The sequence below is a fragment of the Phaseolus vulgaris genome, chromosome 2 (genome assembly GCF_000499845.2).
Source record: "Phaseolus vulgaris cultivar G19833 chromosome 2, P. vulgaris v2.0, whole genome shotgun sequence".
In the NCBI taxonomy this organism is placed as follows: Eukaryota; Viridiplantae; Streptophyta; class Magnoliopsida; order Fabales; family Fabaceae; genus Phaseolus; species Phaseolus vulgaris.
This window is the reverse complement of record NC_023758.2, coordinates 44,760,663-44,786,349: the sequence shown is the minus strand read 5'-3', so window position 1 is coordinate 44,786,349 and position 25,687 is coordinate 44,760,663. Positions and strand designations below refer to the sequence as shown.

At 31.8% G+C, this 25,687-nt stretch overlaps 3 protein-coding genes across 5 annotated transcripts; 2 read left to right on the top strand and 1 right to left on the bottom strand.

The window, feature by feature from the left end:
- The first annotated feature begins 9 nt into the window (after positions 1-9).
- On the top strand, positions 10-4,370 carry LOC137812538 (acetyl-coenzyme A carboxylase carboxyl transferase subunit beta, chloroplastic-like). Its single transcript, XM_068614591.1, is given in 2 exon segments — positions 10-1,736; positions 1,739-4,370. Coding segments are annotated over 2 exon segments (1,425 nt in total). The 5' UTR covers positions 10-1,390; the 3' UTR covers positions 2,818-4,370.
- A 7,335-nt stretch (positions 4,371-11,705) lies between these two features.
- On the top strand, positions 11,706-17,849 carry LOC137812535 (ferrochelatase-2, chloroplastic-like). The gene is made up of 11 exons (XM_068614581.1): positions 11,706-12,105; positions 12,202-12,362; positions 12,913-13,240; positions 13,355-13,498; positions 14,008-14,109; positions 15,335-15,438; positions 15,534-15,660; positions 15,992-16,144; positions 16,767-16,867; positions 17,012-17,213; positions 17,399-17,849. Exons 2-11 carry the CDS (start codon positions 12,256-12,258, stop codon positions 17,621-17,623), a joined length of 1,593 nt encoding a protein of 530 aa, XP_068470682.1. The 5' UTR covers positions 11,706-12,105; positions 12,202-12,255; the 3' UTR covers positions 17,624-17,849.
- A 1,911-nt stretch (positions 17,850-19,760) lies between these two features.
- LOC137812534 (TOM1-like protein 5) lies at positions 19,761-24,998 on the bottom strand. 3 transcript variants are annotated; one of them, XM_068614577.1, is made up of 11 exons: positions 24,674-24,998; positions 24,334-24,397; positions 23,789-23,893; positions 23,378-23,456; positions 23,152-23,250; positions 22,956-23,069; positions 22,139-22,287; positions 21,791-21,866; positions 21,278-21,363; positions 20,605-20,766; positions 19,761-20,398 (listed from the first exon to the last, which is right to left on the bottom strand). In XM_068614577.1, the coding sequence occupies exons 3-11, from the start codon at positions 23,884-23,886 to the stop codon at positions 20,065-20,067; spliced, it is 1,197 nt and encodes a 398-aa protein (XP_068470678.1). In that variant the 5' UTR covers positions 23,887-23,893; positions 24,334-24,397; positions 24,674-24,998; the 3' UTR covers positions 19,761-20,064. The 3 variants fall into 3 exon arrangements, with proteins under 3 accessions (XP_068470678.1, XP_068470679.1, XP_068470681.1); XM_068614578.1 differs by having other exon boundaries at positions 24,334-24,400; positions 24,674-24,867; XM_068614580.1 differs by lacking the exon at positions 24,334-24,397 and having other exon boundaries at positions 24,674-24,812.
- Between the last annotated feature and the right edge of the window lie 689 nt (positions 24,999-25,687).

Genomic DNA, 25,687 nt, shown 5'->3' with positions numbered 1-25,687 from the left:
AATATTTATTATGAAATCAAAAAAATCGAATAAATCCTACTTCCTTATATATAATATCTTAATTGAATTGTATGTAATGATCAATAAATTGAGTTTGATCCTATCTATCTATATCCATTTATAGATATAGATAGATATGTAGATACGCATATCAAATACTAGTGACAATTTTTATATAGAAATTTTCCAACTGGAATTGACGAACAACCAATATAAATAATAGTCTTTATTAATGTAAAATGGGGCGTGGCCAAGCGGTAAGGCAACGGGTTTTGGTCCCGCTATTCGGAGGTTCGAATCCTTCCGTCCCAGAGCACATCTATTTATTGTGTATATCATATTTGAATACAGATTGTATCTCATAATTAAAAGGGACCCCTTTTTTTTTGAAAAAATGACAATTTTTCTACTTTACAAAAAAAATTTAGAGTAGAAAATAGATTCATAGAATATCAAGTTAAATTTCATTTATGTCTTTACTTTTAAAAAGGGTTTTCATTCTATATAAGAAAAAACAAAACGTAAAAAAAGGATAAATTTTTATGTAGCGAATGAATCAATGCTTATTCATGATTCGAGAATTCCATACTGGATCCAAGCTAAAGGAATGTTATAGTCAAACTTCGTTTGAAACAATGTGGTAAAAAACAACGTGCGGATTGAAAAGACATGATTCAATTAGGGGTGGATTCTGATATCCGCCATTTTTTCTAGTATTTGAGAAATGAACATGCTCTTGACTTGACATCATTTTAAATATTCCTGTTATTCTTTGATTTCCGTGAAAGGGGGGGGGCGCTTAACCTACAGGAACTGTTCAGCATATTTAAAAAAAGCCAGGTGTTTTTATGGAACTTAACTCGAATCAACAAACGAAATTCAATGAATGAAATCAAAAAGGGATGTGGATTACTTGTATATAGATTTACAAAACTCCCCGCTCTCTTGTTATATTCATACTTCATTTTTTTATTTCTTGTTGTTTATATAGAATCATAGAATGCAATTTGATATAGTCAGAAAATTCATGAAATTTTCATCAATCTTCAAAACAAAATGAAAAATTGTATAGAGAGAAAAGATAGAATATAGGAAAAAAAAAAGAGTCACTAAATATAGTAATGGGGCTTAAAAAGAGATTACCCCCTATTAGGGTATTTTTTATTGAATCTTTCTTATTCTTATTATTTTATTATCATTTCTTTTTAATACTTACCCGCTCTTTCTTTTTGTCAGTTACTAACGCTAGTTATTTGATTTAGATACTTTTTTTTGATAATAAATACATGAGATAGAATATTCAAAATGGAATATTTCTATTATTTTAATTTTCATCCAAGGATATACATTACATTTATTATATTTTTATGTAAATACAGGAAAAAATTCTATGAAAAAATGGCGGTTCAATTCTATGTTACTTAATAGGGAGTTAGAATACGGGTGTGAATTCAAGGAGAGTCTTGGTCCTATTGAGAATACCAGTCTAAACGAAGAACCAAAAATTTTAAGTGATATACATAAAAAAATGAATAGGTGGGATGATAGTGATAATTCTAGTTATAACTCTTTGGATTATTTAGTAGGTGCCGATAACATACAGGATTTCCTATCTGATAAAACTTTTTTAGTTAGGGATAATAAGAGGAACAGTTATTCCATATATTTAGATATTGAAAAGAAAACTTTGGAGATTAACAACAATCATTCTTTTATAAGTGAACAAGAAATTTTTTTTCTAGATATCTAAATACTGTTATTAAGAGTGATTACGATCATTACATGTATAATACTCCATTTAGTTGGAACAATAATATTCATAGTTGCATTGAGAGTTATTTTCATTCTCAAATCTGTATTGATAGTTGCATTTTTGGTGATATTGAAAAATACAATCAAAGTTCTTTTTATAGTTACTTTTTTGGTAAGGAAAGAAGTAGTGAAAGTGAGAATTCTAGTTTTAGTTTCATAACTAGTACGAATGATACAAATGATAGTGATTCCACTTTGTGGATTGAATGCGAAAATTGTTATCAATTCAATTTGAAAAAATTGTTTCAATGGAAAATGAATGTTTGTGATTACTGTGGATATCTTTTTAAAATTCACAGTTCAGAGAGAATCGAATTTTCGATTGATTCGGGTACTTGGAATCCTATGGATGAAGACATGGTTTCTACGGATCCCATGAAATTTCATTCAAAAGAAGAACTTTATAAAGATCGTATTGATTCTTATCAAATAAAAACAGGATTAACTGAGGCTGTTCAAACAGGGACAAGTCAACTAAATGGCATTCCTGTAGCAATTGGTATTATTATGGATTTTAATTTTATGGGAGGTAGCATGGGATCCGTAGTAGGTGAAAAAATCACTCGTTTGGTAGAATATGCTACTAATCAACTTTTACCCCTTATTCTCGTATGTTCGTCCGGAGGAGCGCGTATGCAAGAAGGATGTTTGAGCTTGATGCAAATGGCTAAAATATCTTCTGCTTTATATTATTATCAAACAATTCAAAAATTATTATATGTATCGATACTTACATCTCCTACTACCGGTGGGGTGACGGCTAGTTTTGGCATGTTGGGGGATATCATTATTGCCGAACCAAAGACTTATATTGCATTTGCTGGTAAAAGAGTAATTGAACAAACATTGAGTAAGGCAATATCTAAAAATTCACAAGTAGCTGAATATTTATTACATAAGGGCTTTGTTGATTCAATTGTACCGCGTCATCTTTTAAAGGGAGTTGTTACTGAGTTATTTCAATTCCATAATTTCTTTTCTTTGGCTAAAAATGAAAGAAATTAAATTATGGAATTGAAATAAAAAATGAAAACATACAGGATCCAAGTAATAAAATAAAAGAATAAGAAAAAAATACTAAGAATAAGAAAAGGGTATATTATGATATATATCGGCTTAGCTATAATCACTAGAATTCCTATAAACTAAGTATAAAGATATAGAAATTCTAGTAATTATAGACTGTCTTTTTTAATAAAAAGAAGAATCAAAATAGACAAAAAGAAAAATAGATAGATATAGTACAAATAGTAAATCGAGGTACCCTTTTTATGATAAACTTTCCTTCCATTTTTGTTCCTTTAGTGGGTCTAGTATTTCCGGCAATTGCAATGGCTTCTTTATTTCTTCATGTTCAAAAAAACAAGATTTTTAGATACGGCGGTCAGTAGGGAAAAAGATTCTAGATATTTTTTTGAGAACTGGAAGCAATTTGATGAAGTCTCCCTAAAGATTTACATTTAAGTAGCGCCAGTTGATGAAAATGACTTTAGAAACAAGTCAAAAAGAAACAAAGAAAAACAAAGTCAAATTCTGGGGTTTTTTATTCCACAATTCTAATTCTTAATAATAAAAAGAGGAGATAATGAGTATATTGAAAAAACGATCAAAAGAAGTACTGATATATTCTATAACAGAGTCAAAAATAAGCAATATCTTTTCAGCCTTGATCATTTTTTTAGGTTCATTGGGGTTATTGTTGGTTGCAATTTCCAGTTATCTCGGTATGGATCTTTTCCTTTTTTCTGAGGAAATTAGTAATTTCCCATTTATTCCACAAGGGGCCACGATGGCTTTTTATGGAATTGGGGGTCTCTTTATTAGTTTTTATTTGTGGTGGATTCTTTTGTGGAATATAGGTGGTGGTTTTGATATCTTCGATAAAAAAAATAAAAAAGTATGTTTTATTCGTTGGGGATTTCCTGGAAAAAATCGTCGTATTATTCTCAAAATACCTATGAACGAGATTCAATCTATCAGAATAATAGCAGGAGTTCAAGAACGAGGTATTTTGACTCGTACCCTTACTTATGAGAGTATCGTTTATATGGAAACAATAGAACAGGGGTTTATTCCCTTGACTCGTATTGAAGATAATTTGACTCCGCCAGAAATTGCAAATAAAGCTGGCGAATTAGCTTTTTTTTTAGGTGTACCACTTCTGTATTGATGAGAATTGGACTGAACTAGAAAGAAACTTGCACAAAAAGTTTCAGAATTGTCCTATTTATTTGGTGTACCGATTGAAATATTTTGAAAAAAAAGTTTTTTTTTCAAAATATTTCAATTTTTAAAGATGGGACGTTATTTGATTTCGAAATCTGAATATTATAGTCATAACTCGAAGTGCTCCTTGGTGTATTTCTAAAAAGGAATCCTTTTTTCTTCGAATAGTAGCAATTAATATCCTTTTCCTTTCGAAACAATATTTTTTTCTTCATTGGAATTGACTGTGAATTCTTTCGATTTCTTATTCGATTTATGTATTCTTTTTTCTAAATTAAACAAGGCAAAGACTAACTCCCGAAGTTTAAATAAAAAAAAATGATAAAATACAATCTAGATTTATCTATAAGCTCTATAACTTGTAATGAAGTTTATACTTGATAGAAAGGTTATTATCATATAGAGTTTGACGAATGAGATGAAATTGAGTTCATTAAAGACGAAAAATGAAAAAAAAAAGTATTTCCCTTCTATATCTTATATCTATAGTCTTTTTGCCCTGGTGTATCTCTTTCACATTTAAGAAAAGTCTGGAATCTTGGTTTATTAATTGGTGGAATACTAGTCAATCCGAAATTTTCTTGAATGATATTAAAGAAAAGAGTATTCTAAAAAAATTCATAGAATTGAAGGAACTGTTTTTCTTAGATGACATGTTAAAGGAATGTCCGAAAACATATCTACAAAATCTTCGTACTGGAATCTATAAAGAAACAATCCAATTAATCAAAACGCACAACGAAGATCGTATGAATACGATTTTGCACTTTTCCACAAATATAATTTGTTTCTTTATTCTAAGCGGTTATTCTATTCTTGGTAATCAAGAACTTATTCTTATTAACTCTTTGGTTCGAGAATTTATATATAATTTAAGTGACACAATAAAAGCTTTTTCTATTCTTTTATTAACTGATTTATGTATAGGATTCCATTCAACCCGTGGGTGGGAACTCATTATTGGTTTCGTTTCTAAAGATTTTGGATTTGCTCAAAATGATCAAATTATATCCGATCTTGTGTCCACTTTTCCAGTCATTTTAGATACAATTTTCAAATATTGGATTTTCCGTTATTTAAATCGCATATCTCCATCACTTGTAGTGATTTATCATTCAATGAATGATTGACAGAAAACCCGATTTACTTCAATTAAATTAAAGTTTTTAGCTAAAAAAAGAGAATTTTTAATTTTCCCCTTTTTTTAAACTTTTGAAATCCCCGTTAAATTAAAAATGGGGGTTCCAACCTTGGATAGGGAACTGTGCGAGTGACCTACCTAATCTTATTGTAGAAATTTTCAGGATCAATGAGTAGACCATGCAAACTAGAAATGCTTTTTCTTGTATAAAAGAAGGGATTACCCGATCCATTTCTATATCGGTCATGATATATATAATAATTCGAGCACCCTTTTCAAATGCATATCCAATTTTTGCACAGCAGGGTTATGAAAATCCCCGAGAAGCAACCGGTCGTATTGTCTGTGCCAATTGCCATTTAGCTAATAAGCCCGTGGATATTGAGGTTCCACAAGCGGTACTTCCTGATACTGTATTTGAAGCAGTTGTTCGAATTCCTTATGATATGCAAGTGAAACAAGTTCTAGCTAATGGTAAAAAGGGAACTTTGAATGTGGGGGCTGTTCTTATTTTACCGGAAGGTTTTGAATTGGCACCCCCCGATCGTATTTCGCCTGAGATTAAAGAGAAGATAGGCAATCTGTCTTTTCAAAACTATCGCCCTACAAAAAAAAATATTCTTATGGTAGGCCCTGTTCCTGGTCAGAAATATAAGGAAATAACCTTTCCTATTCTTTCCCCGGATCCCGCTAGTAAAAGAGATATTCATTTCTTAAAATATCCTATATACGTAGGCGGGAACAGGGGAAGGGGTCAGATTTATCTTGACGGGAGCAAGAGTAATAATAATGTTTATAATGCTACAGCAGCAGGTATAGTCAAAAAAATAATACGAAAAGAAAAAGGGGGGTACGAAATCACTATAGTAGATACATTGGATGAGCATGAAGTGATTAATATTATACCTCCAGGACCAGAACTTCTTGTTTCAGAAGGTGAATCTATCAAACTTGATCAGCCATTAACAAGTAATCCTAATGTTGGTGGATTTGGTCAGGGGGATGCGGAAATAGTACTTCAAGATCCATTACGTGTCCAAGGTCTCTTATTCTTCTTGGCATCTATTATTTTAGCACAAATTTTTTTAGTTCTTAAGAAGAAACAATTTGAGAAGGTTCAATTGTTCGAAATGAATTTTTAGTTCCGCGTATTTATCAACATTTTTTTGATAATTTTTGTAATTCTATATCTGTATAATATAAAATATATATATATTCAAATATGGAAAAGTTACTGTAAGGGGAATTCTTTGTTTTTTCTTTGTCCTTTCCTAGAGTCCGATTCCTTTTTGTTTGTGTTGAAATCGAAATATTCTAAAAATAGAAAGAAAATAATATTTTTTCATCCCTTCCTGAAAAATCCTATATCTTAGTTTCTATTTTTTCCAACTTAGAATATGTCTGCCAGATAATCTTTTATTGTATATAATATGTAGTGAAAAAAAAAAGAATGAAATGGAATTTTTTGAAACATCGGACGAAGTAGTCGTTTATATGAAAAAAAGATTCGAATTTTTAAGAACTCAAAGGGATCCACTTGCATTCGTCAAAGAAAGCGTGGATCCCCGTTGAGTTCTTACGCTTTCATTTCAAAAACCCAATTAGAATACGATGACTACAGAGATGAGCCCAATCCGGAATACGAACCATAAAAGAAAATACCAATTAAACCGATCACAGTAATACCAGTTACAGTACCTATTATCCAAAGAGGAATTCTTCCAGTAGTATCGGCCATTTATCCCACTTTCCTCCACATTTAATCACGTAGTCAGTCATGCTAAAGACATAAACAGTAATAGATAATTCTGAAATGATATCCTTCCAAATGGGATAAAAGAATTGCTAATAGATATATATTATTCACTATTCCAATTTCTTCTATTAATTCTAATTAATTGAAGAAATAATTTGAAAATAAAACAGCAAGTACAAAAATAAGTAATAACCCCCAGTAGAGACTGGTACGATTCAATTCAACATTTTGTTCATTTTGATATTGTTTTTTTTCTATTGATATTGTGAGGATTATTTTTTTTATCAATGTAAGATCATGTTTTTCTTAATTAACACTAGTTAGGATTTTCTTGTCCACATCAATGGTATTTTTTATATGAAAAATATATTTTTTAATGAGTTTTTTTTATAAACATTGACTAAAGTTTTTCTTTCTCATGTAGGTCTAGGTTATTTTTTTTACCAAATTTAGTTAGAGTTTGCTTAACAAATTTTAGTAGATTTTTTTTTCCAATCATTTTTTTTTATAAAGTTTTCGTGTTAGGCATCACTATGCAACTTGACATCTCAGCTAAGCTGACACCTCAAATAACAACAATCATCTGCCATCACATGAAAAAAAAATATTATTAAAAAAAGAAAAAAGAAAGAAAATACAAAAATATGGGAGGACTAGACCAAAACCCATATGTTAACACAAACGATACATAGGTAGATTATACCTATTCATAAAGAATTCTAAGAACAGACTAGCTGGGAGTCTATTATACCAATGAAAAGATTCTCTATGAATAAATCCTAAATTAGCCAACTTATCAGCACACGCATTCCCTTCACGAAAAATATGAGTTACCCTAAACCTGATTGTCCCACAAAAATTAAGACAAGTATTCCATCGATTCTGAAGCATCCACGAAACATTAGTCCTAGCAGTAAACGCAGCACAAACCAAGGCAGAATCACATTCAAGTCAAACATTAGTAAGTCCCATTTTTTGAGCTTCCTCCATAACATGTATAACTCCATAAAACTCAACAACCAAAGCAGTTTGAACTTCAAGAAACACTGAAAAAGCACCAATAAATTCTCCCATACTCCCACGAAAAATACCTCAACAAGTAGCAAGACCAGGATACCCCCTAGCAGCCCCATCAGTATTAATTTTGACCCAGCCTGGTGAAGGAAATTCCCATCTAATAGGAAGAGGATGAAGAACTTTACCACTACGAGTCTTAATACCGAAAAACTTAATCACGTTGAAGTCCAACATATCATTCTTCATTGAAGGTTTAGACGAATTTCCCACTAGACAAGTTAAATCTTTAATTATCGAAATAGCCTTAGAAACCCCAATCTTATCCTGAAATCTAGCATAATTCCTCATACGTCATATCATCCATATAGAAAAGGTTATCACCGCAAGCTTAATCAATTTAACCAAAGGACTACCATCACTCTTAATAAAAGAAAGTAGATCATCCTTATTAGAGAAATGAGAAGTAAGAAAAATTTGTCGTACCCAACTCCAAATATGCAATGCGTTAGAACATTCAAAAAAAAGATGTTGAATAGATTCCTTTTGCTTTTCACAAAGCGAACACATAGAACATATATGCAAACCCTTATTCTGAATATGTTGATCTGTAGGAAGTCGCCTATGAAAAATTTTCCAGAGTACTAGAGTTTTGGAAGGCGGAATAGATGAAGACCAAATGAATTTACCCCAACCACCTGGAACTCCTGGTTCCAAGAAAAAAGTCCTAGCCGATTTAAGAGTGAAACGACCAGACTCATTTAGAATCCAATTAGGAATATCCTGTTCCTCTCTAATCATGATATGATTAAAAAAAAGAGGCATCTGCTGTAAAGAGAAGGGAATATTCCAATCACAACCTGTCCAAAATTGAGATACTGTATCCGGAATGCTAACACCATCAGATAACCCTGCAATATTTGCTAAAGAAGTAGTAGAGCACCATTTATCATTCCAGAAATTAATAAAAGAACCTGTATCAACAGTCCAATAAGTATAGTCAAGTATGGTAGAATAAAATTGCTTAATTCCAGGCCAGAGAGAGGAAGATCTATAAACCGTTCGAAATTCATATTTTGATTTAAGAACCCTGGCTTTCAAGAGTAAAGACCAAGGTTTGTCGCTATAAGCAAAGTTCCAAGCAAGCTTAAGAAGATATGCATTATTTTCATGATGAAGATTAATGATATTCAAGCCTCCATCCTCAAGAGGTGAACAAATTTTCCCCCAATTAACGGTAGCAATACCTTTTTTCAGAATATCACCAGTCTAAATAAAATTCTGACACCACTGCTCAACTTGCTTAATAAGTGAAACAGGCCACTTATACATATTAAAACTATAAGCTAGAGATCCAGTAATCACTGTATTGACCAGCTGAATTCGACCCATCATGCTAAGAGATTTACCTTTCCAAGATGCTAGCTTCAATTTAACTTTATCAGCCAAAGGTTGAAGAAACCGACACTTTGGAGCACCAACAAAGATAGGCACTCCTAAATAATGGAAAGGCAAACAACCATGACTACAGGAAAGAATATTTTGAATTTTGGTGACAAATCTTGGAGAATTATCCATGGTGAAGAAACTACTTTTAGAGTTATTAATATATTGACCAGAAAAATCACCATATGTTTTAAGAAAAGAACTCAAATTTCTAAGAGAGGGAGTGAGATAACCGTGCGGACTGACCATATTTAAAATCTTCTTATCATTCACAAGCTTAGAGAGACATCTACTAAGAACTTCCTCTGCAAGACAGAAAAGTAAAAGAGACAATGGATCACCTTGTCTTACCCCTCGACTGCAAGGAAAAAAACCCACCAAACTACCACTTATTCTTATAGAAAACATAGCTGAACGGAGAATTGTACTAATCCAACCGACAAATGAGGGGTGAAAACCAAAGCGTTTTAAAACTAATAATAAAAACTTCCAACTTAGAGTGTCAAAAGCTTTATGAATATCAACTTTGTAAGCCACTTTTTTTTTTTTTTCAATAACAATGTAAATATTTTGAACTGATGTAAGTCTGAACTTTCACAATTGAGGTTGACAGGATTATTTTTCGATTGTCATTATTAAAATTATTTATTCATTGACGTAGACCACTGTTATTTTTCAATCCACACTAATCATAGTTTTCTAGATTAATGTTAGTAAGATTATTTTTCGAGGAATGTCATTTAAATTTGTTTGTAATTGACATTTTTAATGGTTATTTTTTGTTAAGTGTGTAATTTAATGTTATTTTTTTCAAAGTTTACCATATTTTTTTACAATTAATGTCAACTGAAATAAGTGCAATTAATTATATCAACTGAAAGTAAAATAACATCAACCAACATCGGAGAAAAACCTTTTTTTTAATAAAATAACTTAAAAACATTTAAATTTAATATATTTACATTTCTAGGAATTATGGAATTATTAGAGGAAACACAGAGATAAGGATTGTGTTTAAGAGACATAAACTCTGACTACGTAGTCTCTCGAATATTGAATTTGAAAGGTAAACATTATCTTTTTTTTTTGGTAGAAATAAAATAGCTTAAGCATGCACATGTTTTTTTTTAAAAAAAACAATTTTAACATGTGCATTGTACAATATAAATAATTTTAACTAAAAATTAAAAAATAAATTAATATTGTAAATATATTACATGTAAAAAATTATAATAGAGGGTTTAAATTAGGTTGTTTTTAACTATTCACTTAAAAAGCCTTAAGATTAATTCACAAATATAAAAGAGATAAATATAAAGTTATGCTAATTTGGGATGACTAAGATGTAATGTTGTTTCCTAATTATGAAATTAGTGTGCAAAATGTACCTTACAAAATAAAAATATTGAAAATGATTAATAAGGAGAGCGAGAGACGTCTCATTTTCTTAGCTAGAGAAGTTAGAAATTTTAATTTCTATAATATAATAAATAATAAATTAGAAGAAAAATGCTAGAAATGTATTTTTTTTAACACACTTTATATAGAATAATACTATTAGAATATCTCATTTAATAATAGACCTTTCTTATGAGTTTATAGTTTTCAATGTTTTATCACAAAATGCATATTAAGGATAATATATTGCTAACACTCTATAGATAACTTGTAAAGTAAGACATTTACTCATATAATTATAATTATTCTTCTATCTTTTGAATATGCACTATATATACTATCTTAATAACTTTACAACGTAATCTTCTCTTAGTTATCTCGATCTATTTACTTTATCTATACTTAATCATCTTAACCATCTATTTCCAAAAGTTAGCAAAATTAATTTTACATGCCCAAATTTCAAGAATTAAAAACATAATTATTTATATTTAAAAAATCATTTACCAAATTTAATTTAGAGACAGAGATGAAGATAAAGATAGGGTAACTAAAAAAGTTATTGGCTAATTATAAATATAGTATAAAAATATAACTTTAGAAAAGAGAAACCAGAGAATAAAAAGTACTAATTTAAGAAAGTATAAAAAGATGTATTTCCTTCTTTAAATTATGCATGTCTTTCTTATTATCTTTTGCAAAAAAATCTACCTGATCTGAAAATAAATAACTTAAAATTTATATACCATAAACAACTGATGGGCCCAATGCACCTACTTTCAAGAGGATAATTCAGAAATTCCCTTATTTTATTTTTTTCATTTAGATTTTTTTATTAATTTATTTATAAAATAAAATATTTAAAACAAAGAGGAGTTCAGATAAATAAAAATAAATAAATAAAGTAAGGCCAGAAAAGGTATACCAATCAAGGAAATAGGTGGTGGAGTGAACATTTGGGCATGCTTGTCCATGTAAGGATAAATCCAGGAAAATGGTGGGCAGTAAAAATTGTTGGAGATGATGATGATGATAATAACAAAAAAAAGGAAGAACAGGAGGTGTGGATTTTTTTCAATTTCAGCAGTCACTCTCATCCTCAAGGGTCCCTCTCTGTATTCAGATTTCAGATGCAAATGGCCTTTCAACATTTATGACATTTTCCACCTTTCTATTAAAACCAGTTCAATTGCAAATTTACAAGAATAAAATAAAAATAAAATAAAAAATGGAACTTTGCATGGTCTTCTTCATTCACAGTATACCCTCTGCTTAGTGGTTGCTCCTTCTCTTCCAGTTTTCTGGGGATTTGGTAAAGTTTGTTCCTTTTCTGTAAATTACTTATGGGTGTAGTTTCTCTTAGAGCCTTGAGTTTCGCTGCTAAGGGTTCAAACATGCATTTGTGCAGAACCAGAAAGACAAGAAAGTGGTGAAAGTGCTGTCTTTTATTAATCATCAAGCTATGAATTCTCCAATTCATGCCCCTTCACCGCCTTCCTCTTCTTCTTGCTCGTATAACCGTCCTCCTCCATGCCTCACTCATGCTTCTCGTAATTTCAAGTCTCCTCTGTGAGTGTTCCTTTTGCCAAGATTGTAGTTCTGTGTTTTGATTTTTTCAGCATCCAACTTTTTGTTGGATTTGAAGATGGAGTTATTTACCTTGAAACACCATATTCTAAAATCTGATTTGTGGTGGTAGCTGGTGTAAGATGGCTTTTCATGTGTTGATCATGAAAGTTAGCATTCCTTAATAGTACAACGAGGGTTAAAAGTTGCATTCCATGGTCTGATAAACAGTCCTCTGAGGTTATGTTAAGTTACTTAAATGTTTTTCACTGTTGATCAACTTTGAATTTATAACGAAATTTTTTATTAGTTTTGTTGTTATTATAGAAGTTCTATTTCAAACTAACTATTCTGTACTTCAAAAACATGTAAAGGTTTTGTTGAGTCCAATTTTCAGACCTATAACTTTCATTTGCTTTATAACAATTGATGTTAATGCCCAAAATTCATCTTTAACTTTTTCCTCATGTTAGAATGTGCTTTAATTTTTAGTATTTTATTGCTAAATGTTAGTAGAACTTTGTAATGATTTTAATATTTTCTATTTTCAAAGGTTGTTGCCACAGGCAATCCGTACCTCTCAAAAGATGTATCGCTGCTCTGGAGGCCATGTGGAGACTTCTTCTAACACTAATCCCTTGAAAAATTATGTAGTGGGCAAAAACACTTCAGGATGGTTTGAAACACAGCCCTTGGTTTCTGAGCAGTTAGCCAAGAGGTGCTTGTTGCCAGTGGAAGCTTTAGTAACTCCAACAGTTCAAGATTTTTCTGATACACCTCTTATTGGTGATGATAAGATTGGAGTGTTATTGTTGAACCTTGGAGGTCCAGAGACTCTAGAAGATGTGCAGCCTTTTTTGTTTAACCTTTTTGCCGACCCAGTAATACTCTAGCTTTAACACACTATTCCTTTAAGCTAATTGTTTTTATCGATTATTTAAACCTTTTGATTTCTTACCTTTATGGTTGGTTATATTTTCTAAACAATTATGTAGGATATTATACGCCTACCAAGGTTATTTAGCTTTCTTCAGAAGCCATTGGCCAAATTTGTATCTGTTTTAAGAGCACCAAAGAGCAAAGAAGGCTATGCTTCCATTGGGGGTGGATCTCCTCTTAGACGTATAACTGATGCACAGGCATGACACTTCCTAATAACTTCTTTTCCACACATTACTACATATATTTTACTTTGAACTTGTTAGATAGTGCATTGGGGAAGTCAAGTTTGAAGTTTTCCGGTATTGAACAATTGCCTATGAACATGAGTTCCGAGCTCTGTATATGCACCAAATTCATGTAACTGTTTTAGAACGTGAAACAAAATCACATCTTATGATGAAGATTTTGTTCTTTGTATTACAGTTATTCTGAACAAAGAAGTTAGAACTGTTTTCTGTAGCCAAAGTTGTTTCCATGGGGAATTTAACGTTCTCTACTCATATGTTTTAATTAATCATTTTCTGAGCATTAAAAGCTAAGTTTTGAAATGTTTATTAGATTTTACCTTGAGTATTTTTTCCTGAATGTTTTTTAATACCTGGTGTTAGGAGTTGGGATAGATAGCATTCACTCCATTATATGCTTTCTTTTGTCTGTTTTCCTTTCTCATTGCTCTTTAGCTCTCTTTTAATGGCTCTGTACACAGGCTGAAGAGTTGAGAAAATCTCTTTGGGCAAAGAATGTCCCATCCAAAGTGTATGTTGGCATGCGTTATTGGCATCCATTCACTGAAGAGGCTATTGAACAGGTACTTGGTCATCTTGTTCTTTGAATACCATGTGAAATTGGATAGCATGTATTAAGATTATGCCACCGACAGTTCCTTATTTTCATAAGTTTCTATACTCTGATTAGTTGTTTATAGATAAATGAAACTATTCATTTTCACCGATTTGATTTGAAAATACAAAATCTACATGAGTTGGTAGCATACGTTTACTTGCATTCACTGCCTTTCTGCTTATTAGGATATTTCTTGGCTGATAACTATGTATGCTACATAAAGCCATTCACGAGTCCTTAGCTATAGTTGGTTCATGACATAGTATTAGTCTTTATGGCCAAGTGATCTATAATATTCTAGAGTTTGATGTTGCTACCTTCATTGTTCTAATGAAAAGTTGAATTTCAGTACAAGGTGATCAACCCCAAATGGCTATTGTGTGGCCAGGTTTCTTTTAGATGTACTATAGAATCATTATGGGTCTTTTACCAAACAAAGGCTAGTTGGTTCATGACGTCCTTATATACGATTCTAATTTCAAAACATAATTTTGATTCAGACTGGTACTAGCTAAATTTGGTCTCCTTTTCACTATACTCTAGCAGACACACTAATGTGGTTATTGTAAAACAAATTGAAAAATTAGCCTAAAAAATATATGCCGAAAGAGAGATGGTGTAGAGGGTAAAATTGGTAGATCTAAAGTTGCTTTGAGAAAACGGGAGTATATAATTAGAAAAAAATTTCTATTTATTTATTTATTTATTTATTTATTTATTTAGTATATTTATGTAAGCTACATTCAAGTGAAATAAGAACCCTTTTAAAAATAATACTTTTGGTTTGTCTTATAAATTAGTGTTTAACCTTTAGACTCTTAGACATTATTGCCATTCTTAATGCATAACTTTTGTATTCTTTGGGACAGTTGAAGGTTGCTATGTTATATAATCAAAGATATGCAGTCTAACAGGTTATCCTCTTGAATAAACTTTTACCTTCAAACTGATCCGTGCCTTAATCTACTGTGTATAGAATTATACGTGAAATAAATTATTGAAAACTAGATTTTACTCATTTTGGGGAGAGGATATAGGAAACAGGGTGGAGGAAACATGATTCAATTAGACATAGATGAACTAATATTTGTCTAAGTGATGAATTTAGCTTCATTTATCATTTGTCTCTCTGATATATTTTCAATCCAATTTTAATTAATTTTCCCTTTGAAATAATATATACTGTGTAGATTAAAAGGGATGGAATTACAAAGCTTGTTGTGCTTCCACTTTATCCACAATTTTCAATTTCAACCAGTGGTTCAAGTCTTCGTCTCTTAGAGAGTATATTCAGGTGATTACTTTTGTAAAAATGTACTGTGATCACATCAATATGCTTCAAATTATCTGACAGCCAGTTTTGTTATGAATTATGTATTGGTTCTTCAGAGACGATGAATATCTAGTTAACATGCAGCACACCGTAATTCCTTCATGGTACCAGCGTGAAGGATACATTAATGCCATGGCAAATTTAATTGAAAAAGAGCTGAAAGGTTTTGACTGTCCTGAGAAGGTACAGCATTATTTATGTTTAAGTGACTTAGACAAGAGTGTTGGTCTTGGACATTTTTATCTTGTCATCATTCTTCTTTGAATATTTATAGCATAATTTATGTAGTCAGCATATCAGATATTTCTGGATAAGTTAGTAAATGAGGACGGTTGAGAGTGACATGATCTACTATGTGAAAGGGTGTTATACATTTTTTCTTTTTTATCCAGATTTTTCAACTTCGGTTATCCTTCTTGTTTTGTTTTGTAATGTTGATAAAGTTTTTCCTGTGCTGGATCACACGATTTTATAGACTTGTTGCTGACAGTAATTAATTTGATGCATGTTGAAGGTCATGATATTCTTTAGTGCGCATGGGGTGCCTCTTGCCTATGTAGAAGAGGCTGGTGATCCATACAAGGCAGAGATGGAGGAATGTGTTGATTTAATCATGGAAGAGCTTGAAAAGAGAAAGATAACTAATGCATACACCCTTGCTTATCAGGTCACTACTTATAACATTATTCTTGTTTTGTGTTTCCAAATTATTACTACATGATATTGATTTATAGTTAAAAGGAAAAATGAAAAAAAAAAACGCAAGTGCTGGGGCTTATCCACGTTTATGGAATAATTTGGTACACTGAAAATTGGAACCTTAACATCTATCCAAAAATAAATATTCCTATCACGGATGGCAATATCCAGCACTAGAAAATAAAAAATCCAGACTCTAAAGTGATATTTCTGTTTATGTATATAAAGTATAATGCTATTGATAGAGTTCTCACCAAAATTGTGAATGGTATTTTCTCTTTAAAAATGAGTGATCAAATAGGAAATTATATTCTGAACAGTTAGTGTGATTCATCTGTCATTATATAAAGAAAGATCTCTGCAAAATGTAGCCTTTGATAAAAGATCCTTGGGGGAATTCGGTGAAGACTAGGAAACAGCATTCTAGCCAAAGAGTGAAAACTAGATTACTCATCTAAGTTAATAGGTCGACTAGATTACTTATCTCAAACAATAAATCTGTACCGAATTCTTCCACAGCCAAACCTGCTACTTCTTTTAGATACATCCTTTTTCAAATTTCTAACAATTGGCTATAACTCTTGTTACAGAGTAGAGTTGGACCTGTGGAATGGTTAAAACCCTATACAGATGAGACCATAGTTGAACTTGGGAAAAAGGGGGTAAAAAGTCTGCTGGCTGTACCAATTAGGTGACACCAGCTTTCATTATTTTTACTGTTTCTTTTTTTACTACTGTCTATGTGGTTGCTGCCTTTTCTTTCTCTTTGTCCCTGTCTCATACTTATATAGGAATAAGTGACCCTAGTCTTTTGTTAAAATCGGTTGATTCACAGCTTTGTGAGCGAGCATATTGAAACTCTAGAAGAAATTGATGTTGAGTACAAAGAATTGGCTCTAAACTCTGGTATAGAAAAATGGGGCCGTGTTCCTGCTCTAGGAACTGAACCCACCTTCATCTCAGATTTGGCAGATGCCGTAATTGAGAGTCTCCCTTATGTTGGTGCAATGGCAGCTTCAAGTCTTGAAGCTCGACAGGTACCATTAACATTTTTGTATTATAGCAAGAATTATCTTATCATGTGTTCTCTGTTGAGTTGTCATAGAAGCACAGACCTAGACAATTTCCATTTCAGCAAAGTGTTGATAGAAATTGAGCCAATAGGTGTAGTGATACTGTACTTGTATGATGTGATTGTGATCTAATAGAAAGATTTTGCCAGTCTTTGGTTCCACTAGGCAGTGTTGAAGAGTTATTGGCAGCATATGACTCACAACGTAGGGAGTTGCCACCACCAGTACTTGTGTGGGAATGGGGATGGACCAGAAGTGCTGAAACTTGGAATGGAAGAGCTGCTATGCTTGCTGTGCTTCTTCTGTTGTTTTTAGAAGTCACCACTGGTGAAGGATTTCTGCACCAGTGGGGAATATTGCCATTGTTTAGGTAACTTAATCCTCACCTACCCTCCATGGCAATGGAATTTAGTTTTGCTTGTATATGTATACCATTAGCATCTCATATGCCCCTTAAAATCGAAGGCATGAACTCAGGAGCTCTCAAATGTAGTTTAGGCACATTACTTGTGGATGGAAACAAGAGAAAAATAATGTATAGTGATGTGGTTTGTATAGTACCTCTTCTATGTATCTAAAGCAGAGTTTTTGACATCACAATTTCCTTGTGGGATCTTGAGAATTCACAACTTTTACTATTTGTCGACAAAAAAGGGAGTTTTGCATAAACTGTTCTCCATTTTGGTTTGCATTTCCCAGCTTGTAAACCAAAAGAACATTTGGTTTTGGAGATATGTTCATTTCGTTTAATCCCATTTGCTATACATTACATGATAATGAGTTGAATGAAGTTTAAACATGAACACTCAACAAGGATTTCCCACTCGATCCATTTTCCTATTAACAAGAAACTAAATTTATGAGTCATGGTGATAAGTTTTCTAATAGTGAGTATTATCTTTAATGTATTACAATATATCAAGTCTCTCATAAGTCAAAATCATATGACATTTTAAAAATAAACAAACAAATATGTGCAGAAAGATAAATGAAAATGTCATTTGAATTGAGTTTTACTCAAATAATAAAGATGTGCACAGTTAATATTACATCATGGAAGAAATCTTCATTGGCACACATGATCCTTAAGGTTATGTGACAACATATCTTTAGTTAAAAGATGTCAATCATCAATTTAGTCCTTATGTGTTTAATGACCACTTTCTTTTTTGACAAGTTCTTTTATGGCTAAATATTTAATATTGTTGTGTTTTCTTTGACATTTTCTTTTGTTATGCTTAACCATAAACATTATAGCAAGAGTTATCACAGTACAACTCCAATAACTCCATTTTAAACCAATAGAAACATGCATATAATCATAAGCATTGTCATCTTGTAAATTTTGTAAATTAATAGCGTAAAAATCATAACTTAGTTCACAAAAACTAATAACTGTATTTATTCAACAAAGAAAAACTCAAGTATGCAAGTCTCAGAAATAGAAAACGAGTACTTATTAAAACTAGGAACATAAAATGTTTTTCCTAAACATAAAATAAAAATCATTGTTTAAAACTAAATTATGTCTCCAACGACCTCCACATGTAAACTCGTCTTTCTCCCTAATAAATGTATTACTCATTTTCAATTGATCTTCTTAAGTTTAGCACAGTACTAAAATCACAAATTGTAAAATCAAAATCAATACACATTTATGATTAATATTAACCATGTGCCTTTTCTTTTTAAAATAAATAAATGAATATATGTACTTCTTCTTTATGGAATGTAGGAATATATTGTCTCACTCTTTCGAAAAATAATCAAGTCACTAAAAATACTTATTAAATAATAATATTAAATAAAAAATAATTAATTATTATATTAATTAGATTAAATTATATTTTATAAATTAAAAAATATTAATATTTAAAGCGATTTATATTATTAATAAATTATTTTTTAAATTGGTATGTAAGATTAAGTGTGAAGGTATCCATGCTTCAAAGGAGTAAACACATGATTTCCATTAAATTCTTGGTGACAAGATTATTATAGTTATATGTAACATTTGTTCTTGCCACATTTGTCATTCGATTCATTTTTCATGAAACATGTCCTTGTCAATTATTACCATCAATTTAATACAAAGAACACTTATTTCCTTTTTTAAAAAATAAAATTAATAACATTTAAAATAACAGAACAAAATTTAAAAAATCAAGATACTAATTAGGAAAACAAAAACTATTATCTAACTGATGATATATTAGATTTTTTTTAGAGACTGTCAAAGGGTGATATGTGATATCCATACATAACGGGTAACATCATGGAGAGCATTTTGTGACTGTGGAGTGGAGAGGTGTTGGTTCATTGGAAGGATGGAGGGTGATGAAGGAAAAGGAGGTTGGTGATGTTTGAAGTTGTGAAAGAGTTTCTCTAGTTCTTAAAAGAGTTTAAGAGTGAAATTCCTTAGAACTTGTACTCTTGAAGCAGACAAAGTATTATAGATCTCCATGAAAAATAGAAAAATAAAGAACAATTACAATCAAGTAACAGTTGGTGTAAGAAAAGTATATGAAGAGCTTGTATGTTAAGAGAAGAAAATATTTTTAGTTCCCTAGAGATTAGAAAAGAAAAAACGTTATCAGACTAGGACTTGGAATTTACAAAACCTCAGGGTCTCATGGCACATGATCCCAGAAACTCCTTAGTTACATGCATTCTTACAAACTGAAACAGACTTATGTTATAATTATAACCCCCCATATCTCACTCCAACACACCAAAAAAGGACTAGAACATAAATCACTAATTTCAATTCCGAATACCATATATGGTTAAAAAAGATGTGTTTGTGTTAAAGAGATCAATCACTAAAATCAAAGCTTCCACTGTGAGAGCTGCTGCCATTGTGACTATGCAAGGAAAGGCCTCTCAAATGACCAACCAAAGTAGCACCATCCCTTTTATTTTCCTGAAAATATCTCTCCCTCTCAATGTGTTTTGAAGGTGGTGGAGGAATTACCATGTGAGGAGGAATCACAGCAGGTGCAGGAGATTTATTAGCTTCTCGAGATGGCTCCAAAGATAGTGGTCTTATTAATGGACGATTGAGTCTCTCTTCAAGCAAACCAAAGTGAGGGAACTCGGCTTCCCTTTCTTCATCTTCAGGCCTTGCACAAGCCTTTCCTTTGCGTAATCTACCATCCATTGTTCATAGCAAATTTATTAGCTCACATTCACACTATACTCCTTACTTCAGTTTGAATTTTCTTTTTTTAATCAACACTTAACGGGAAAACAAACTAAAGAAGTAAAATGAACCAAATTCATGAGTATTCATGATACTGTTTCATCCTTCATAAGAAGGGAATAAGTTTAGCATGATCAAGAATATGCAAGGTACCTCCGGAATAACTGTTCTGGTTCTTCTTCCTCTTCTGCTTCTTCACACTCCAAGTGATTAGCTATTGTCATGCCTCTGCCGGAAAGAAGTGCATCATGTCTTGTAAGAACTTTCTGGAGTTGCTCGTTTAATTCAATTGCTCGAGAAACTATCCTCTCATCACTACCAACAACCAGAGAAAGAGCAGTTGATGCTTAAAAATTAAGCATTGGATAAAGGCATTCATGTGCAAAATGCATTAGTATTACTAAAATTTACTTGAAAAAAGTTCATACAAATATTTCCAGTTTCAGAACAAATAACCATTCGACCAAGTGATTATATTAAAATAATGATTCATGAGAGCTGCTTGTGGATTCGTTTTTTAAACATTCCTAAGAATTATTCATTTGTAATTTTTCCTAAATATATCTATGTTTCCATTATTTTATCAATTGAAAAAGTAAATAACACGTTCATCTAGTATTCTTCTAATCTAGTAAAAGAAAGAAGCAATATGAAAAAACTAAAAAATTGGGTTTTTCTTGGTTCAATAACAAAAATCTAAGATACCAAGAACCAGAAGCAAATCAATCCTTTTAACAAAAAAAACCCTCTTAACATTTCAAGTGTAGAAACAAGAAACAAAAACTGTAATATTTTAAACAGAAAGATAACTTTGAAGCAGCCTCACCGAGAAGTCATCACAAGATGCATTACCCTTTGCTTCTGAAATGAACACTGTTCAACAAGGTCAAGAGTGAATTCATCATTTGCTGCCTAGAAAATAAAAAAAAACAGTTTCAGCCAAAGATAGAATGTGATTATTTTATGGTTCTTAAGCATATCTCGGGGTATTTTTTTAACAAGAAAATATATATTTAAAGATCATAGTCATTTGTCCAGTTCCTTTCTACTGACAGTATATGCCTCACTAATTTTGGAATTTTTTATACAAAAGAAGTTCTTAATGTTTCTATACTAGCTCTGTTTATCATCATCAATCACTGCCTTGAGCCATTTAAACTCTGTCCTTGTTGTCAATCTCAACCATGCAAAACAAATTTGAGAGGACCATTACTTTGACTGAAAGTTGAACAAGCATGACAGGATGTGTCGAAGATAATTCAAGTATGAATCAAAATAAAGAACAAGTCATATTCTAGAAGGCAAAATATGGTTTCAGGATGATAGGTCCTTGGCCCACCTGAGGATGCTGGGTATTAATAGCATCAAGGACTTCTTTTAAAACTTCTAACGCATTACTAGCCTTTTGAATAATGCTGCAAAACACAATTGCAGAGTAAGAGATATGCTTAGCTGGATCAAAAAAATGACAGCAACAAACAATTTTTAGAGTAATATTTCTTCTTCTCCACTAAAAAAAGAGGGGGGGAGCGCTAGCAAAAGGAATCTAATGAAAAATACATTTTCAAATGTTTTTCTTTTCATTGTTTAATTTGATAAAAATGACCAGTACATACAGGCATCTCTAGAAAGAGTAGGATTTCTAAAGAATCTGTCCACAAGTATATCAAAGATGCAGATAAGTCACCTAGATTCAGCAACAGTTTGGGACTCTACTTGCTGATGTCTAGTCGGAGCCTGATCTGTCTTCGGTACATTGTTAATCCCATTAAGTTGTGGATGAGGACGATTTGATTGGGTCACTTGATCCCTTTGAGGAAACTGCACCCCAGCACTCTGGAAAAAGGAAAAACAAAGTTTAGCTTTGCCAAATAATAAACTAGTATTGACAAAAAATTGTATCCATATGATCATATGGGGCACACACAGAGAGAGAAAGGGAATAGGAGAGTCATGACTGTCTATAATTCAGGTAGAAAAAACGTCAGAAAGAAATTTACTAGCAAAAATGCAGATCCTCAAAGCCTTTGAAAGGGAATTTCCAGCATATTTACAGGCCACCCACAGGTACTAAAGGTAAAATACCACCATTTGCTAACCTAACTAACTTGGGATCATTCTTCCCGCTCAACACAAACTTCTAATAAAACCTTACAAATTTATAATTTCATCCCATAAACCCAAATCAGAGACTACCATATCACCTTACAACCATACCCAAATTTAGCATATGCAGTTAGCAACAAACAACTACCTTCTTCAAATATGAATTCAAGAATAGGGTGTGCTACATCAGCTTCTTACTTCACTATTCTTTCTAGTAAAAACCAAAGCTTCATTTTAAAACCCATAATGCTTAAGTTACTTCACTTCTTTTCATAATCTGCCAAGACAATAGTCTAGCTGCCACTTACTAATCAAATATATATATATATATATATATATATATATATATCAGAATCATAAGGAAATCTCAGGGTTGCACTTCACATATCTGTACCTACCACCAAATCATAATATGCATTATAATACTGTGGAAACTTTCCAGAAGCACCACCAAGGGATGTTTGTGTGGCATCTAGTAGCAGAAATATCCGCTCCCTTACAGACAAATCTGACTGTATGCAAAGAAAAAAACAGAGAGAGGGAGTAAGAAAAAATAACTTTGCTAAAGAACAATAGTCTGTGGAGAAAACTCACTTTTTTCTTCACAATTTTTACAAGAATAGGGATGATTCCTGTATCAATCACCTGCTGGTGAACATGATCTCCAATATTGTTCATCAACATTTCTAGCAACTAGAAAATCAACCGATGATACACAAGTTAGTATTATCTTCATATAAGTTGTGGGTCTAGTAAAGACTATCTAGAAAAATCACATAAGAAACTATAAAAGGCCAAATTCATGGGTTGCTATACTCACCAAGACTGCATAAAGTTGAATATTAGGGTTCTTGAAACCCAACCTCTTCTTTATAGCTTTGACAACATCTCTAGCCTGCCTGAATATTCAGAGGAGAAAAAAAGGATGGTCAACAACATCCACATTACTTGAAGCCTAGGATTACTCTGAGCACATTCATGATTTCATAATCATATGACAGGCCAGCCAGACTTGGGCATCTAAGAGTAGCAGTGACCAAGTACCATGATCAATGCAAAAGAAACAACATCCTTTATAATTTAAAAAATTGCAGTAATTGATGTGGCGGCAACTGTGAACCAATTAGTTACAGACACTCCAAAAACTTGATTTTGCAGAGGCTATTACAGTCAATGGCCGTTTTTAAAAATCTTGAACGTCACATAAAGAAAATAAAGCTTTGTTGGGTACCTTTGATCATGAGCGACTAATTCACAGATTTCAATATTTTTCATCCAATCAGTTTCAACCAGTTTCTCACTTGTTGCAGGAATGACCAGAGCTGCCATTTTTTTTCTGCATAAAAAAATGTCATAATTCAATAAAATATAAAATTTATAACATACTTCAGACTAGAAAGCAAACATTGAACAAAGAGTAAATATCAACAGAAACTAAATTAGATCCACTTTCGCTAACTAGAAACAAACGAGATCTATCCGCAAAGAGACAAAATACAACCTTAAATAATAATTAATCCAAATTGAATACCAAACAGAGAATAAGCGTGCCTTGAACGAATACCACTACAGAATATAGTACTATAAACTAGAACTTGGATTCCATATTGCGTTAGAGTGTTAGCTGTTGTATGTATAATTTCACAAGAGAAGTGGAAGATAATTGATCCACAACACACATAAATGCTGCTATCACAAGACTCAGAAATTGTCCAAATATAAAACATCTTCCAACATAGGACAATTAAAGTGACCTCAGCAAGAGATGAAACTCACATGTTGTGGCAGAATCAGAAGAACAGTGTTAAACTAAATGCCAAGCCACCAAATTATGAACGACCTGCTACAGCAAAATATTTAAGGCGAGATAATTCATCAACTAACCCAATTCCAATGTCAGTTCAAAGAGATGGAACTGAGAAAAATGAGAAGGAATTATAATCTTCGTGCCCGCAACCCAAATGATCAAATTTTGATTGAGGCACATCAAAGACGAAAGTGAAATTAAAAGGCAAAACCTTAAAACAAAACTTAAATACTAATAATTCAAGGCCAAGATACTAAATACTTGAACAAAAGATTACAACAACAATAATAACTAAAAAGTATATTTTACCTGGTACAAAGACAGAGATCACGAAGAAGATGTCAAGGATTCAGTGATGAACCTGAGAGAGGTTCGGCATTTTAATAGCAACCCAACACCGAAGATCAGTTTAGCTGCTGCTTTATTCTTACCCAGAGAGCTTTTCTTTTTGGTTAGCTTTAAAGTTGAGAGCTTTTTAGCATATGATGATGAAATAGTTAATTGGGGAAGTAAGTACTAAAGTTAAAGTTGTGACAAATAACCAGGTCCTCAGAGAGATATGAATGAATGTGTGCTGTGTGAAGAAATAAAAATAGTAAGAGAAGAGAGACTGAAAAATCTAAGGTTTGGGTTTGGTTTGTGTTTGTTGTTTTGTAAGGTAATTGAACAAACTACAACACCGCCACGAGACCTGTCCCTGTCTTGTCCTTCCTCTCTCCAAAGCTGTATCTTCTTTTCCAAGGAGAAGCTGCAATTTGATAACCTCACCCTATCTTCTGTTCACTCGCATGTGCTTCTTCTTTTTCCTGCTGACACGTATGATTCAAGTTCTTAATTATTTCTTAAAGAAAAGTTTTTAATTAGATAAAAAATCTTCTTAGAAATCTTTTATTCTGCCGCTTTTTCAGTTGATATCTAGTAACAGTATTACCACAGAGGGTAATCAAAATGAATAAAAAAGGTAAGAAAATAATATTTAAAAAATGAGAGTGTAACAGATTTTTATACTACTTTTAATTATAAATGATTTTAATATCTGGTTTTATTATATCATAGATATGATTTTTTAAAGTAAACAAAGAATAAAAAAAGTCTGTTAATAAATTTATGACTAAATATTTTCATTTTATCTCTTTAGAATTTTCAATTGATTAGTATTTATTTACAATTATTATATCATTAAGGAGTAATAGTCTATAAATCAAAATACTCTAATCAAAATCTTAACTAACTCAGGTAAGTTGTATTGTATTCTTTTCCCTGTAAATATCAATTTTTTTGAAATTTGGGGAAGATGAATCTTAATTGTTTTAAACAACTAAA

Excerpts from the sequence above, each read along its gene's own strand:
- LOC137812535 (XM_068614581.1), top strand. The coding sequence starts at position 12,256 with ATGAATTCTCCAATTCATGCCCCTTCACCGCCTTCCTCTTCTTCTTGC. Across the intron at positions 13,499-14,007 it reads GACGTATAACTGATGCACAG|GCTGAAGAGTTGAGAAAATC; the intron begins GCATGACACTTC and ends CTCTGTACACAG. Across the intron at positions 14,110-15,334 it reads CTGAAGAGGCTATTGAACAG|ATTAAAAGGGATGGAATTAC; the intron begins GTACTTGGTCAT and ends TATACTGTGTAG.
- LOC137812534 (XM_068614577.1), bottom strand. The coding sequence starts at position 23,886 with ATGGCAGCTCTGGTCATTCCTGCAACAAGTGAGAAACTGGTTGAAACT. Across the intron at positions 22,288-22,955 it reads ATGCATATTATGATTTGGTG|AGTGCTGGGGTGCAGTTTCC; the intron begins GTAGGTACAGAT and ends TCCTTTTTCCAG. Across the intron at positions 21,364-21,790 it reads TTAATACCCAGCATCCTCAG|GCAGCAAATGATGAATTCAC; the intron begins GTGGGCCAAGGA and ends TTTATTTTCTAG.